Source organism: Suncus etruscus, chromosome 3 (assembly GCF_024139225.1).
Source record: "Suncus etruscus isolate mSunEtr1 chromosome 3, mSunEtr1.pri.cur, whole genome shotgun sequence".
In the NCBI taxonomy this organism is placed as follows: Eukaryota; Metazoa; Chordata; class Mammalia; order Eulipotyphla; family Soricidae; genus Suncus; species Suncus etruscus.
Window position 1 is genome coordinate 50,928,682 of NC_064850.1, and position 12,450 is coordinate 50,941,131.

At 51.3% G+C, this 12,450-nt stretch overlaps 2 protein-coding genes across 2 annotated transcripts in view; one reads left to right on the forward strand and one right to left on the reverse strand.

Annotated features, from left to right (window-relative positions):
- IARS2 (isoleucyl-tRNA synthetase 2, mitochondrial) overlaps nt 1-1,942 on the forward strand; it is a 43,224-nt gene extending 41,282 nt beyond the window's left edge. Inside the window, 3 exon segments of the mRNA XM_049769505.1 lie at nt 533-723; nt 1,163-1,307; nt 1,508-1,942. Of these exon segments, the coding sequence (XP_049625462.1) occupies nt 533-723; nt 1,163-1,307; nt 1,508-1,644 (473 nt within the window). The 3' untranslated portion in view covers nt 1,645-1,942.
- Nucleotides 1,943-2,499: 557 nt separating this feature from the next.
- The window catches only part of RAB3GAP2 (RAB3 GTPase activating non-catalytic protein subunit 2), a 70,724-nt gene continuing 60,773 nt past the window's right edge, over nt 2,500-12,450 (reverse strand). The window contains exons 22-35 of the mRNA XM_049769503.1: nt 12,226-12,331; nt 11,630-11,790; nt 10,891-11,110; nt 10,340-10,510; nt 10,135-10,241; nt 9,286-9,352; nt 8,525-8,595; nt 7,642-7,677; nt 7,044-7,118; nt 6,635-6,853; nt 6,121-6,210; nt 5,646-5,867; nt 4,917-5,075; nt 2,500-4,825 (exon numbers count right to left, since the gene is read on the reverse strand). Coding sequence (XP_049625460.1) covers nt 4,661-4,825; nt 4,917-5,075; nt 5,646-5,867; nt 6,121-6,210; nt 6,635-6,853; nt 7,044-7,118; nt 7,642-7,677; nt 8,525-8,595; nt 9,286-9,352; nt 10,135-10,241; nt 10,340-10,510; nt 10,891-11,110; nt 11,630-11,790; nt 12,226-12,331 — 1,869 coding nt within the window. The 3' untranslated portion in view covers nt 2,500-4,660. The remainder of the gene's footprint in view (nt 4,826-4,916; nt 5,076-5,645; nt 5,868-6,120; nt 6,211-6,634; nt 6,854-7,043; nt 7,119-7,641; nt 7,678-8,524; nt 8,596-9,285; nt 9,353-10,134; nt 10,242-10,339; nt 10,511-10,890; nt 11,111-11,629; nt 11,791-12,225; nt 12,332-12,450) is intronic.

Sequence of the window (12,450 nt, forward strand, 5' to 3'; positions counted from 1 at the left end):
CTGGAGAGATAGCATGGAGGTAGGGTGTTTGCCTTGCATGCAGGACAGTGGTTCGAATCCCGGCATCCCATATGGTCCCCCATGCCAGCCAGGAGCGATTTCTGAGCATAGAGCCAGGAGTAACCCCTGAGCAAAGCCAGGTGTGACTCAAAAACCAAAAAAAAAGAAAGAAAATCAGCTTTAGAAAGCCTAGAAAGTGAAGGAAGATTCACCCTTAATCTTACTGTCCTAAGACAGATCCAATTAATACTCAATCCTGGCAAGGCTCAGGGAACCATATGGAATTCTAAGAATTAAACCCAGGTCAGCCAAGTACAAGGCAAATGTGCTATCACCCTGGCCCCACCATTTAGTTTATTCAAAGTAGCCTGTACTTTCCTGTGGGATCTCACTCAGGCCTTCCAGTGAGCAAAGGCAACTGTCCTCCTGGAGGTCACACTCAGGACCCAGCACACACCCAGTCCATTCCCAGGCCTGAGACCCTGTGGGGTAGCTTGGAGTTCCATGTCAGCTATGCTGTTTGTCTTTTCAGAGCCCAAGAGTGTGTTCCGCACAGGCTGGATCCAGACAAGCTCCCTCTGGAAGAGGCCAGGCCTGGAGGAGGCCATAGAGAGCGCATGTGCCATGAGAGATTGCTTCCTGGGGAGCATCCCAGGCCAAAACCCAGCTGAGTACGAGCTGGTCATAGTCATAGAGCCAGGGCTGCTCTTTGAGATCATCGAGGTATGCACCCGGCACTTTGGAAACAAGCCTCACAGGACCTTGCCTGACATGGGTTGTCTCTGGTTTTCATGTGTTATTGTGTTTCTGGGCTACATTCGCTCAGCTCAGTAGTGCTCAGGGCTTACCCCTGGCTCCGTGCTTAATGCTGGTCACTCCTTGGAGGGCTGGGGATGGAACTGGGTCAGAAGTGCAGAAGTGTCTTCCACATTGTACTCTCTCCAGCCCACTGGACACAATGTTTTGTGACTCAAAATAGCCACTTGGCAGCTGGCCAGGTGGAGTCACAGTATGCACTACCCCCCTATAGCCCCACTGAAGGCATGTTTCAGCCTCTCAGGGGCCCAACTGCACACATGGTTCTTACCTGGCCCAGCAGTGGTCGCTGCTCTGCCCTGTGTGGTGTGGGATTCAGCCCCCCTGACCCCTCTGTTGCCCCCAGATGTTGCAGGGTGAGGAGACGTCCAGCACTTCACAGCTGAACGAGCTAATGATGGCATCAAAGACCACATTGCTCTCCCAGGAGCCAGGCCCACAAACTGATGAGGTGGCCACACACCGAGGGACCTTCGTTATCAATATGGAAGGTGAGGAGGAGGTGATGGGAGGCATTGCTGCGTGTTTTCTGGGTGGGTGACCCCCAGGTAGAGTCGGAACAGCAGTGACCAAGCATGAGCCTTGGTCCAGCTGAGCTGTGTGTCCTGCCTAGCTAAGGCAGGAAAGGGAGCGTGAGGTGGGTGGGCCTGGTCACTGCAGTTACTGTGGTTCCCGCATACTGTCCTCCCAGACATCCGGGAAGAGGCTGCGTACACCGTCATCGTCCTCCCCACCACCAAGGAGAAGTGCCCACGCTGCTGGAAACACACGGCCGAGGCTACGGGGCAGCTCTGCCCCCGTTGCACAGATGTGCTGGGTGGCAAGTAGCACCTGCCTGTGGCACTGACTGATGTGGATAGACATGGACAGACAGTCCAGCACCTGGTTATCAAGGGTGGGAGGAAGGGCCTGTTGGGATTTTTCCTGTAAGGAAGTTTAAAGGTGTGTATGTGTATAGTAATATATACATATGTACATGTGGAGATGTTTGGTTTGTAGATTTTCAAATCCCACACACCAAGTCTGCTGGACCCTGACTGGCCAAGCAGAAAATATTTTATATATCGTTTTTGACAAACTATTTAAGTTCTATAATGTATAAAAATAAAGGCTTTCTGGAAAATTATTGGTGCTGGTGTATAAGTTTCAAGTATCTTTTCTTACTTTGGGGCCACACCCGGCAATACTCAGGGCTTACTCCTGGTCTGCACTCAGGAATCACTCCTAGCGGGCTCAGGGGACCCTATGGGATGCCGGAAATGAAACCCAGGCTGGCTGTGTGCAAAGCAAGTGTCCTCCCTGCTGTGCCTACCGCTGTTTGTTTTCTGTTGTTGTTTTGTGGTCACACTTGGCAGCGCTCAGGGGTTACTCCTAGCTCTGTGCTCAGAAATCGCTCCTGGCAGGCTCGGGACCATATGGGATGCTGGGGATCAAACCCTGGTCTGTCCCAGGTCAAAGCATGCAAGGCAAACGCCCTACCGCTTATGCTATCACTCTGGCCCTTCTGGTTCAGTTTTGAATGTCAAGTTTAAAAATGTGTCTGAAGCAGAGGTATGTTTACAGAGAGGAGTAATAATATCCCACCTGACTAGCAACTCAACTTATTCAGAGGAACTTGTTTGAGGTTTTTTTGCTGTTGCAACAGAAGCAAGTGCTATAAACAAGAGGGGAGGAAGAAACGTGAAAGCTGAAAATTTACTTTACTGATATACATAAGTTCACAACAGTGAGCAGACCGAAAATAGCAGTATTTACAGAATTTCACTTCTTACAGTACATTACAATAGAGGATAGTGCTTCTTATAAACAGGTTAAGATTGGTGTCCATCTTTCCCTAGGAATGGCTAATTCTACTCAAGCAGACAAAATTTGAAGCCCAACAAATTAGTTTCCTATCTGAGTGAGAGGAAGTTTCATGGTTACACTTGAGAATGTGGAAAATAGCATCTCATAAATTAAAGGAAGAACCGATGCAAGTAATGTCACATTGCCTGTTTCCAGTTTTGTCGCGTTAGTTTTACACCAAGCCCTGCTTTGTTTTGAAAGCAATTTAATCACTTTTATTCTGACTTTAGAGTTCTTCTAATAAAGGTCAATTCTTTTCTCCTTACCATTTGCGCACATCAGCCCCTTTATCAACCTGTTCTGGCTCAGCCTCTTCTCTCCCCCGACAGATAGGACCTACCCATCCCAGTCACTGCTCTGCAGAGATTCCTGGTACAAGGCCCAACACCTCGGGAAGGTGTGGGGAGTGTGAGGCCCCTCTAGAAAAGGGCTGCTCAGCCTGGCCTATTGCACAGCCACTGCAGCCACAGGATCTGACCCTTCACTGCTCTTCCTGGGTATTTCCGTTCCTCCCTACCAGATTCACACCAAAAGCCCCCGAAGGGATGGCACAATAAGGAACTGCCTGTGTGTGGGATCAGGCCCTCAGCTACAAAGAGCACCACTGCCCCCGTTCCTGGCCCTGCTCCACATTTCCCTTCCACTCGCCCCAGCATGGCCCCACATGTGCTGCAGCCTCCAACCTCCTGGTCCTCACAGCAGTTCTTAACCCAGGAATTTGATTTCAACTCCCAATCCCATGAATGGTGACCTTGAGGATTATAGCTCCAACTAGGGACTCAAAGTTGACAATGTCACAGCAGAACAGCCGGGTTGTTATCAAGAGTTATTAGCGGAATCCCATGACTTGAAGTAAATGCTAGAACTTTGGGCTTCTCTGAGCAGCCTCCAGACCCTTAATGGCTTTCAGAGCTGCCTAAGTATAGACTGGAGGAAACTTGGAGTGGGGGGGAATGGCACATGAGGCCGCTCCAGTGATGGCCTCCCACCTGCTCCCCGTCAGGCTTACAGGCCTCACCCAGACTCAACTCAAAACAAGCTGCTCTGCTTGTCTGACACTCTTGTTCATAGGTCTCACCTGGGCACCTGCGGCACTGGCATCCTCCCTTTAAGGATGTGATGCTCTACTCTGCCCACATTGAGCCCAGGGGGTGTGGACATTCCAGGATGGACAGAGCTCAGTGCACTGTGTAAGGAAGCTTCGGTTCATTTGATTTTTACTGATAATTGATTCCTCCCTCAGCACTGTAGTGTTACTCTGGGCATGGGAGCGCAGAGCTGGCCGCCTTTCACCATCTGGCCAGCTGTGAGGTAGGTTTGCTGACGTAGTCCCATCTCAGCCTCGTCTGTCTGCCCTATGTCTGGTTCCAGAAGCAGACATTTCTGAACACTTGTAAGAAAAATAAAGTTGGACTAAAAAGGTTTAGCTTCTTTGCCCTTTTGTTTTGAACATAAGCTTTACAAGATAATACATTTTTTACAGTGACCTGATGTGGATAGTTCTAGATCTTGGTTTAAAAAGGAAAACAAAAACAAAAGCTAATTTTGACTTGTACTAGGACTCTCGCTGCTAGGCTTGCTCCTTTGGGTCAGTTTTGGCACGTACTCCAGGTCATGGTCCCGTGTGGCATCTTAGATGGACATGGGAACCATGGATACACTTCTGCTCTGGGCCCCACCAGTCTCCGCAGTCTCTCAGCTGCACCCAGGAGAGGGGGCTGTTTCCCCATGGCTGTGACTGAGGCACCACACATGGGTACACACAGTGACAGCGGCATGTGGGCTGTGAGTTGTTGCAACTCACAGGAACCTCATCTGTCACATGCAAGTGGGGGGGAGAGAGGAGGGTTGGGCAGTGATGTAACCGCTGTTGGAGCAAAAAGACACGTGGAAACCACGTGAGAGTGTGTCTTGGGGGCGAGCAAACGAGAGGAATCAGGTCAGGAACAGCACAGTTCGGAGTCTCATAGGACTCGCATATAAAACCTGAGTACCGGCGTCACTGTGCCCCCGAGCCGGGCAGAGACAGGGCCTCGACAGCCTCAGTGAGGTGCAGGGCCACACTGTACTGGCCGTGGTTCTCAGGCAGCAGCTCGATCACTCTGCCTACGAGCTTAGCTGTGGTGGCAATGGGCACGTCCGTGTTCTGCAGGTCCTGGGGATCCTGCAGGCGGGATGGGGGTAGAGTTAGCATGGCACTGGGCCGGTGCTGAGCCCCAGGCTCCTCTCCAGCCCTCTAGGCCAGGCCTCCTTACCATGGCCTTGAGCCAGGTGCAGAGTGTGGGTGGCAGACGGGCCAGCAGCTCCATTCCCTCCCGGGCCTGCGTGTGCAGCAACGCATGCGCCAACCGCTGGCCCGTGAGCACCAGCAGCTGTGAGGCCAGAACCTCCTTGTCATGGACCTGGAGTATGGCCTGCGGAGATGGAGGACGGAGTGCTGTGAGTACCAAGTCCAAAATCCATGGTTCTGCTGTTGCCTACTGCTCTCTTGGCACCAAGACTGGGTCCCAGGAGGCAATTTCACAAGAGGCTGGAGCTCAATCCATGAAGACAATCACTGCTTGCGCTTCCTTGCAAACGTGCACGGCTCAGCTCAAAAGCCCCCCCACCCCCACCCCCGCCAGCCTCCTATAGTGACATGTGGGTTTTTTTTAGGGGGGCGGGGAGTTGGGGCCATACTTGATAGTGCTCAAAGATTCCTCCTGTTGGGGCTTAGGGCACGTATACGGTGTGGGGATGGAGCCTGAATCAATCATGACCACAAGAGCCTCCCCACTGGACCTCATCCTCCTCAACTCGGCCCCAGACATCACCTTCTCATGGGAGACTCATCTTGTGTCTCCGCCTCAGTCATTCGATATGATTGTGTCTGGTCTTCACATCTTACTGCTCCACTGGCCTGCCTAGAAGCTCCCCTGCAGACAGGGGGTGCTGTATCCCCCAAAACCATCCTGAGTTTCCCCCATGGACAGGGAGTACCTTACCTCCTCACCCCGCTGGTCATCCCCATGGCTGTAGAGCTCCCCCACATAATGCCGCCGGACCACGTCTTCATTCACTTGCAGGTGCAGGGCCAAGTCCATGGCCAAAGCTGGCCAGTCGGGGTCTTTTCCAAGGGGAGTGGCAGGAGGCCCTTCGGGAGACTCCCCATCTTTGTGGGCTGGATGCTGGGCCTGGACAGCAGCACTCACGACCTTCAGTAAGAACTTGGAAATGGGGGAATGACAGGGTGAGGCCTGGTAAGCAGGAGGGATGGGCTCCACTTGAGGGGGTCTCAGAGGGTCCTTAGAAGCAGGACAGATGGAAGGTCAAAGCGACTGTGTGCTGCTTAGTAAGAAGGAAATAACAGGGCTCCCAAAACGTCTGCACCCGGACACCTCCCCAAGGGCAGAAGATGTGTGTGTGGGGGGAAACATTTCCCCTACCCAGAAAAATGTCAAACAGCATCCAATTACTAACCTGTTGTCGTGCTGAAATAATATTTGGGTCCATCTCCCCACTGGGAAGTAACTGGATGGAAGTCAGGTCTTTGAAGAAGGCATTTTTCCCCTAAGAGATGGAGACACAGTGAGATTGGGCCAGTGGTTGAGGGTACAGATTACTGAACTACAAACTCTACAGGCCTGAGTATCCTTAATGCCTCTGCAGCACAGTAGTCAAGATGCTAACCTTCCCAAATACATCTGAGCAGCTGCTGAGGGAAGGAGACCCCTGGGGAGGGGCTATCAGATGAGGTGCTGGGTCAGTGGGGGGACCTGAGACCACTGGGGGGAGGATAGTGGGAGGGGGTGGGAGAGGAGAATGTTCAAGAGACCTCTAAGCCTCCTTTTGGGGACATTGTCAGGCATGGAAATGATTCATCTAGATATGGCAGAATGAGGCACGGCCAGCACAGGATATGGGAGAAGGGGCAGGCATGAACAAGGCCCTGAGCACCGAGCACCCTGTGCACTGCCCAGCACTGGGGGCCCACCTTACTGTCGAAGAGTGCCAAGGGCTTCACAGCCTTGAGCGAGAACCTGGCCACAGCGAAGAGCAGCGAACACAGCAACGAGTGGTGCTGCACTAGCAGGTAGTGAACGTGCTTCTGCTCCAAGGCCAGTTCCACAATGGACACAGGGCCAGCCACATTGAGCCATGCATCCTCTGTGTCCAACACTGGCGCCTGCATTTCATCTCGGCTCACATCAGCCTGCGGGGTGAGAGGAGACAGAGGAGGAAGTGCAGATCCCAGGACTGAACTTTTAGAAAAACCCTTCTGGCTGGAAACACAGCCTTCCCTTTGGGGTAAGCCAGAGCACAGGCATAAACCCCACAAGAATGATGACACTTTCTTACACTGGGGCCTTCTTGGGGCTTTTGGGGGTAGCCAAGACCGTTACCTCCATCAGCGTCTGCAGAAGGTCCAGGCATGAGCCCAGGAAGGGTGTTAAGGCCGAGTCACTCATCCCCACGTCCTGTGTACAAAGGGACCCAGTCATTTCCAGCAGTGACCAGGCCTGCCGCTCCTCTGGGAAAAGCCAACAAAAATCCTCTGTGTGTGTGTGTCCCACATCTAGTAGTGCTTGGTGGTTACACTTGGCTCTGTGCTCAGGTGCCCCTTCTCACAGTGCAACAATCAGGCACCCATGCATACACTAGCTAGGAGCCCTAGAACCCTCAGCCTTTCATTTGGGGGCCATCCCGGATAGTGTTTGAAAGACTGGGTGGTACCAGGATTGCAGCACAGCCCAAATGCCCAAAGCAAAGGCAGAGCAGCCCCTCCCCACCCACATCTACACACGTGGAACTGAATCATCTAGAGAGGCTGAAAGAGTGAGATCAGTCCCAGTCTGGGAGTAATTTCCTTAGGGACCTCTCCGTGCTTCTCATCTCATGGTGCCATCCGCATGGTTGCAGGCACAACCAGCCCTACAGTTAGCTCCTCCGAGCTGCAATCAGGACTGGATTAAGAGATCCCAGTCAGGGAACTGCACTCACCCTTCGGCAGAGCCTGTCCTTCGGGGCTTTTCCAACCTGAGAACACAAAACGCATGGTGTTTCGGCATGGAAACACAGGCATCATCCTAACACGGGTTGAGATGAAAGGCACCAAACTGATGAGCACCACGGTCAATGCACTGTGGCGCTCTATGGCCTGGCAAGACATAGCCCCACTCACTGGCTTTCAGCAGGGAGAGAAACAAAAATAACTTACTGGACCAACAGCCACAAACATGCATGCTTCTCCCTTACAGAGGACGAATGCCATAGTTGCTGATGAAATAGTCATGCACCTGTTTATTTTTCTTTTTCTGGTTTTTGGGCCACACTAGACTATGCCCCAGGCTTACTCTTAGGCCTGTGCTCAGGTATCACAACTGGTGGGCTCAGGGGACATATGGGTTGCCGCAGATCGAACCAAAGTTGGCTGTGCACAAGGCACACCTTTCCCACTGGAGTATCCCTCCATCTCCAGCAAGCCCAGTTTATACAGAGGCAAGTGATGGGCCTGAACTAACAGGACAGAAACCACGCCCATGTGTCTGTGTATCCTGCCTGGGTTTGTGGTGCTGGAACCTTCACAGATAAAGAAAGAGCAGTAACAAAATCCTGAAACTCGAGCACTGCTACTCAAAGTCTGTTGTTCAGACCATCACAGCCAGAATGTAAGCTGAGGATGATCAGTATGTCACTCTTCTGAGGATTTGGATTCTACTTCAAGTTACCAAGAGCCAGCCTAGGAATTACATTTGACTTGAGGAAGCCTAAGTACAATATAGAATTAAGACAAAAAGTCAGGGCAGGCCATCAAACAGTCTTCCTAAGTTTATGCAGAAGACCAAAGCTTGCCAATCAGAAAGAAAGTCAGATAAAAGCTCACCTTATCCATCAAGTAGGTAGCAGCAGAAAATCGTTTAACCAAGAATGTATTCCACATCATCAGGGCAATGCCTGCAAGGAGGGACAAGAGTGGGGGCCAGAATGCAGCATGTTCTCACTCAAACCTAACAGGGCAACTTATCTGGGGCCATACAGTGTCTTACATCCAGTGGAACATTTGTGAAATAGAAGCCTCTTTAATGAGGATCAAAACTGGGTGGGAGAGATGGTCTGAGGACATGTGCTGTGCACACAGAAGGCCCAGGGTGCACGCTTCCCTGGGTTTGGGGAGGAGGCCCAGGTCCATTCTGTCACTCCTTGATCCCTTAGAAGACCTGGATCCACCCGGTTACTAAACGACCCCCCAGGAGACCTGGGTCAGGTGACTAAATGACATGACTAAATGACTAAAGGAGCCTGGCAAAGTCCCTCAACACCACAGACTATATGTGGATCCAAAGTTTGAAATACTAATTTAAAAAACCACTGAATTTAAATGGAAATGTCAGCACTGTTGGGCAGCAGGGAGGGACTTGCCACTTCACATGCTGTCATTACAGTGAAGTTGGGGAAATGATGGTGTTTGGAGGTTTGAGGCCAATTATGTAAGTAGCTCGTGACTTGTGGACTCTGGAAGTAGCAGTGGTATGTAACTATGTTAAGTAACTATGTTACTTAAACTATAGTAAAGACTTAAAAAAAAAATCCCACCAACTCCTTGCCTCCTGAGTGGACCCATGACTGGGAGCCTGGTTTACTTACCATTCTGAATGTGTGCATTAAAAATGTGCTTCAAGTGTTCTATGGATCTGACCAAATACCGTGCTTCCTTCCATACAGGGAGAGAAGAGAAAATCAAAAAAAGGCAGCATTTACTCATGAGGTGTTTCCAACACAAAGTGAGGTTTCTTACATAACCATATACACAAAGCAGCCAAGAGTGTTGAGGTAAGACCATGCAATTTGGGGCTGGAGAGATGGCATGGAGGTAAGGTGTTTTGCCTTTCATGCAGACGAATGGTGGTTCGAATCCTGGCATCCCATATGGTCCGCTGTGCCTGCCAGGGGCGATTTCTGAGCATAGAACCAGGAGTAATCCCTGAGCACTGCTGGGTGTGACCCCCAAAACCAAAAATCAAAAACCAAAAAAAAAGAACATGCAATTCAGGGGCCAGAATGATAGCACAGCAGGTAAGGCTTGCATGCGGCTGACCAGACTTTGATCCCTGGTATCCAAGACTGCCAGGAGCAATTTCTAAGTGCAGAGCCAGGAGTAACCCTGAGTGTCTCCAGGTATGGCCCAAAAACCAAAACAAAACAAACCAAAAAAAAAAAAACAAAAATAAAACAAACAAAAAAAAAACCCACACAATTCAGGGATCAGAGTCTCCCTTAAGATAAAGCCACTGAGGTCTCCCCCAATGCCCATGATGCCTAGAAAGCCCCAGTGCTCTAGGAATATGTGAATCTGATCAAAGTTAACCAGATCTGGTCAATTCTAATTGATCAAAAAATCAAACTGATCATATCTTGGCAGCATGTAGTAAGGTACAATAGCAGAAAGGCGTCGGAAGAGGCAAGGAAGAAGGGACTACAGGGGCCTACACCTACCTCTGGGTCCTTATTCCACTGGACCACATACTCCCAGCAGCAATGAGCGTGAAGCACATCCAGGTCCAGGCTGCAGGGAAACTGCTCGTAGGCCAGGCGCAGCAGCTCTGTGGGTCAGGGAGCAGTTTACAGACAGCCACAGGGCACCCTCCCCCTCCAACCCCCCAGCCACTGGCCACAACGTATCTCCAGAGCAGGGAATTACCGGGTATGACTCCCAGGTCCAGCTCCATCTCAGCTACCCCCAGAAAGCCGCTCTGAACACCTTCCTGGGCTTCATTTGAATTTTCTGCATCTCTGTCCTTGGCCAGCTTCAAGATGTTGGGGCTGAGGTCCTGCCTAAATATCCACTTGGCCACAGTGTCTGCAATGCCGCCTGCAGGGAGGGAACAGGAAACAGAAGTCAGAAGCTGCCTGTGTGCCTAAGAGGGCCGGCCCAGGATGTAGAGCCCTGTGATCTCCAAAACTTATAGTAGTGCTAGCCTAGGAGTGGGCTGCCTGGTATTAAAGTTCCCCCATATTCTTCTCCCAGAAGAACCCATAACTAGAAGTGCATGTTTGTCCAAGATCTGACCCCAACATGCTCCCCCAGACAACCTGCAGCTCCCCACTAGAGTGATGTGTAGGCATGGCCCATCTACACTGCCTTACATCACACTACTTCCACACTCAGTGCCTGACAATGTGGCACATGGGAGCTAAGATGGGCCTGCAAGACAGAAAAGGATAGCTTGGAAGAGGAGAAAGCCTGCTGACCTCTGCCACCTTCCAGTAACTTCCTGACAGAGAGCCTGGGGAGCGGCTCAGCCTGCAGGGCAGACACACGGGTGGTAGGTGCAGAGGCCCAGCTTAGCAGTAGTGTCTGCAGGAGCAGACAGTCCTCCAGCTGCTTCAGCAACAGCCTCCAGTACTCAGTGTCCAGGGAAAGGGCCTCCCAGGAGTCGGTGAGACCATCCGAGTCGGCATTTGCAGTCGTCTGGGGAAATTATCAAAAAAGTCCTGGTGAGCTGTGGGCAGAGCCCTAGGTCAGCATCCATCCTCAGAATGAGGGTGGACAGGCCCATCCCGAACAGATCTGTTGGGGTCAAAGTAATAGCATAGGAGTGCATTTGCCTTGCACATGTTGCAACATGTTGATCCAAGTTTGGTCCCCTGCATCCCATAAGGTCCACTGAGCCTGCCAGGAGTAATTTTTGAGCACAAAGTCAAGAGTAACCCCTGAGTGCTACTAGGAGTGGCCCAAAAATAAAACAAAGAGATCTGATCAGCTGGGACCAGAAACAAAAGTCCCCCCACCCAAAGACTAGGGGGACACGATCGCAGGGCTGAGACACCTGAGACCCAAGGTGCCCGGCTCCAAAGCCTCCTCTTTCTATCATAGACCTGCTGGGGATGCATGTCAGTCACGACATCACAGGACATGCACGTAGAGCAGCATGTTCCAGAGAGATGGGCGCAGTGAGGGGGCATGTGGGAACCTGGTATCTGCACTTACTTTCTTCTCAGATCCGCTGCTGGAGAGCTGGGCAGCCACAGCATGACCCACGTGTGCTGACAGCAGGGCCGCTCCATTGTTCTCTGACTGGACACAGGCCGTCCACATCTGTTGCCACCAAGGGGACACAGACTGGGAATCCCAGCCCTCATCGATGGCCACTGTGGGAAGAGGCATAAAAAGGTAAGGATGGGGTTAGGAGGCTCCATACAGGGTGCCCAGAACAAGCTCTCCTCCTGGCATAGCAAAATCTCCTGTGATAAGTTATGAATAAACCCCCACAGATGAATTGGCATGTTTCTGAGCAAGCAGATGTGCAAATCTAGAATCTTCTTTAAGCGAAGCATGTCTGCTGCACTTCTCTGTGCTGTGTTCACCTCTCTTCAAAAGAAAACCCTGTTGGGAATAGTTCCACTATTGCCAGAAATGGCCACGAAATGTCTTTCTCCAAGAGATGGGTAATTATACCCAAAGCAGGAAACACAAAGTCCCCTCATGGAGTTAGGCAAATGCTCTCCTCCTCATAATTTTTCTGCTGACACAAACTAAGAATTGGTACTCACTGGAGTTTGTCAAGGGCGATACAGTTCTCTCACCTTTCATCTTGCTCAGAAGGGACAGCATGGTGTGGAGACAGCAGATTGACTGTGGCTTCTCCAGAATAGCCTTTTCCTTTGAGAGCCAAACGCTCAGGAGCAGAGTCTGCAATCAAAACCCCATCTCCGTGAGAGGTGGCTTTTGCGCAAGCGCCCATGTACAGGCATGTAGCAAGTGAAGGTGGCTGCCACCTTGTGAGATGTGGGGGGGGAGGGTCACCTACC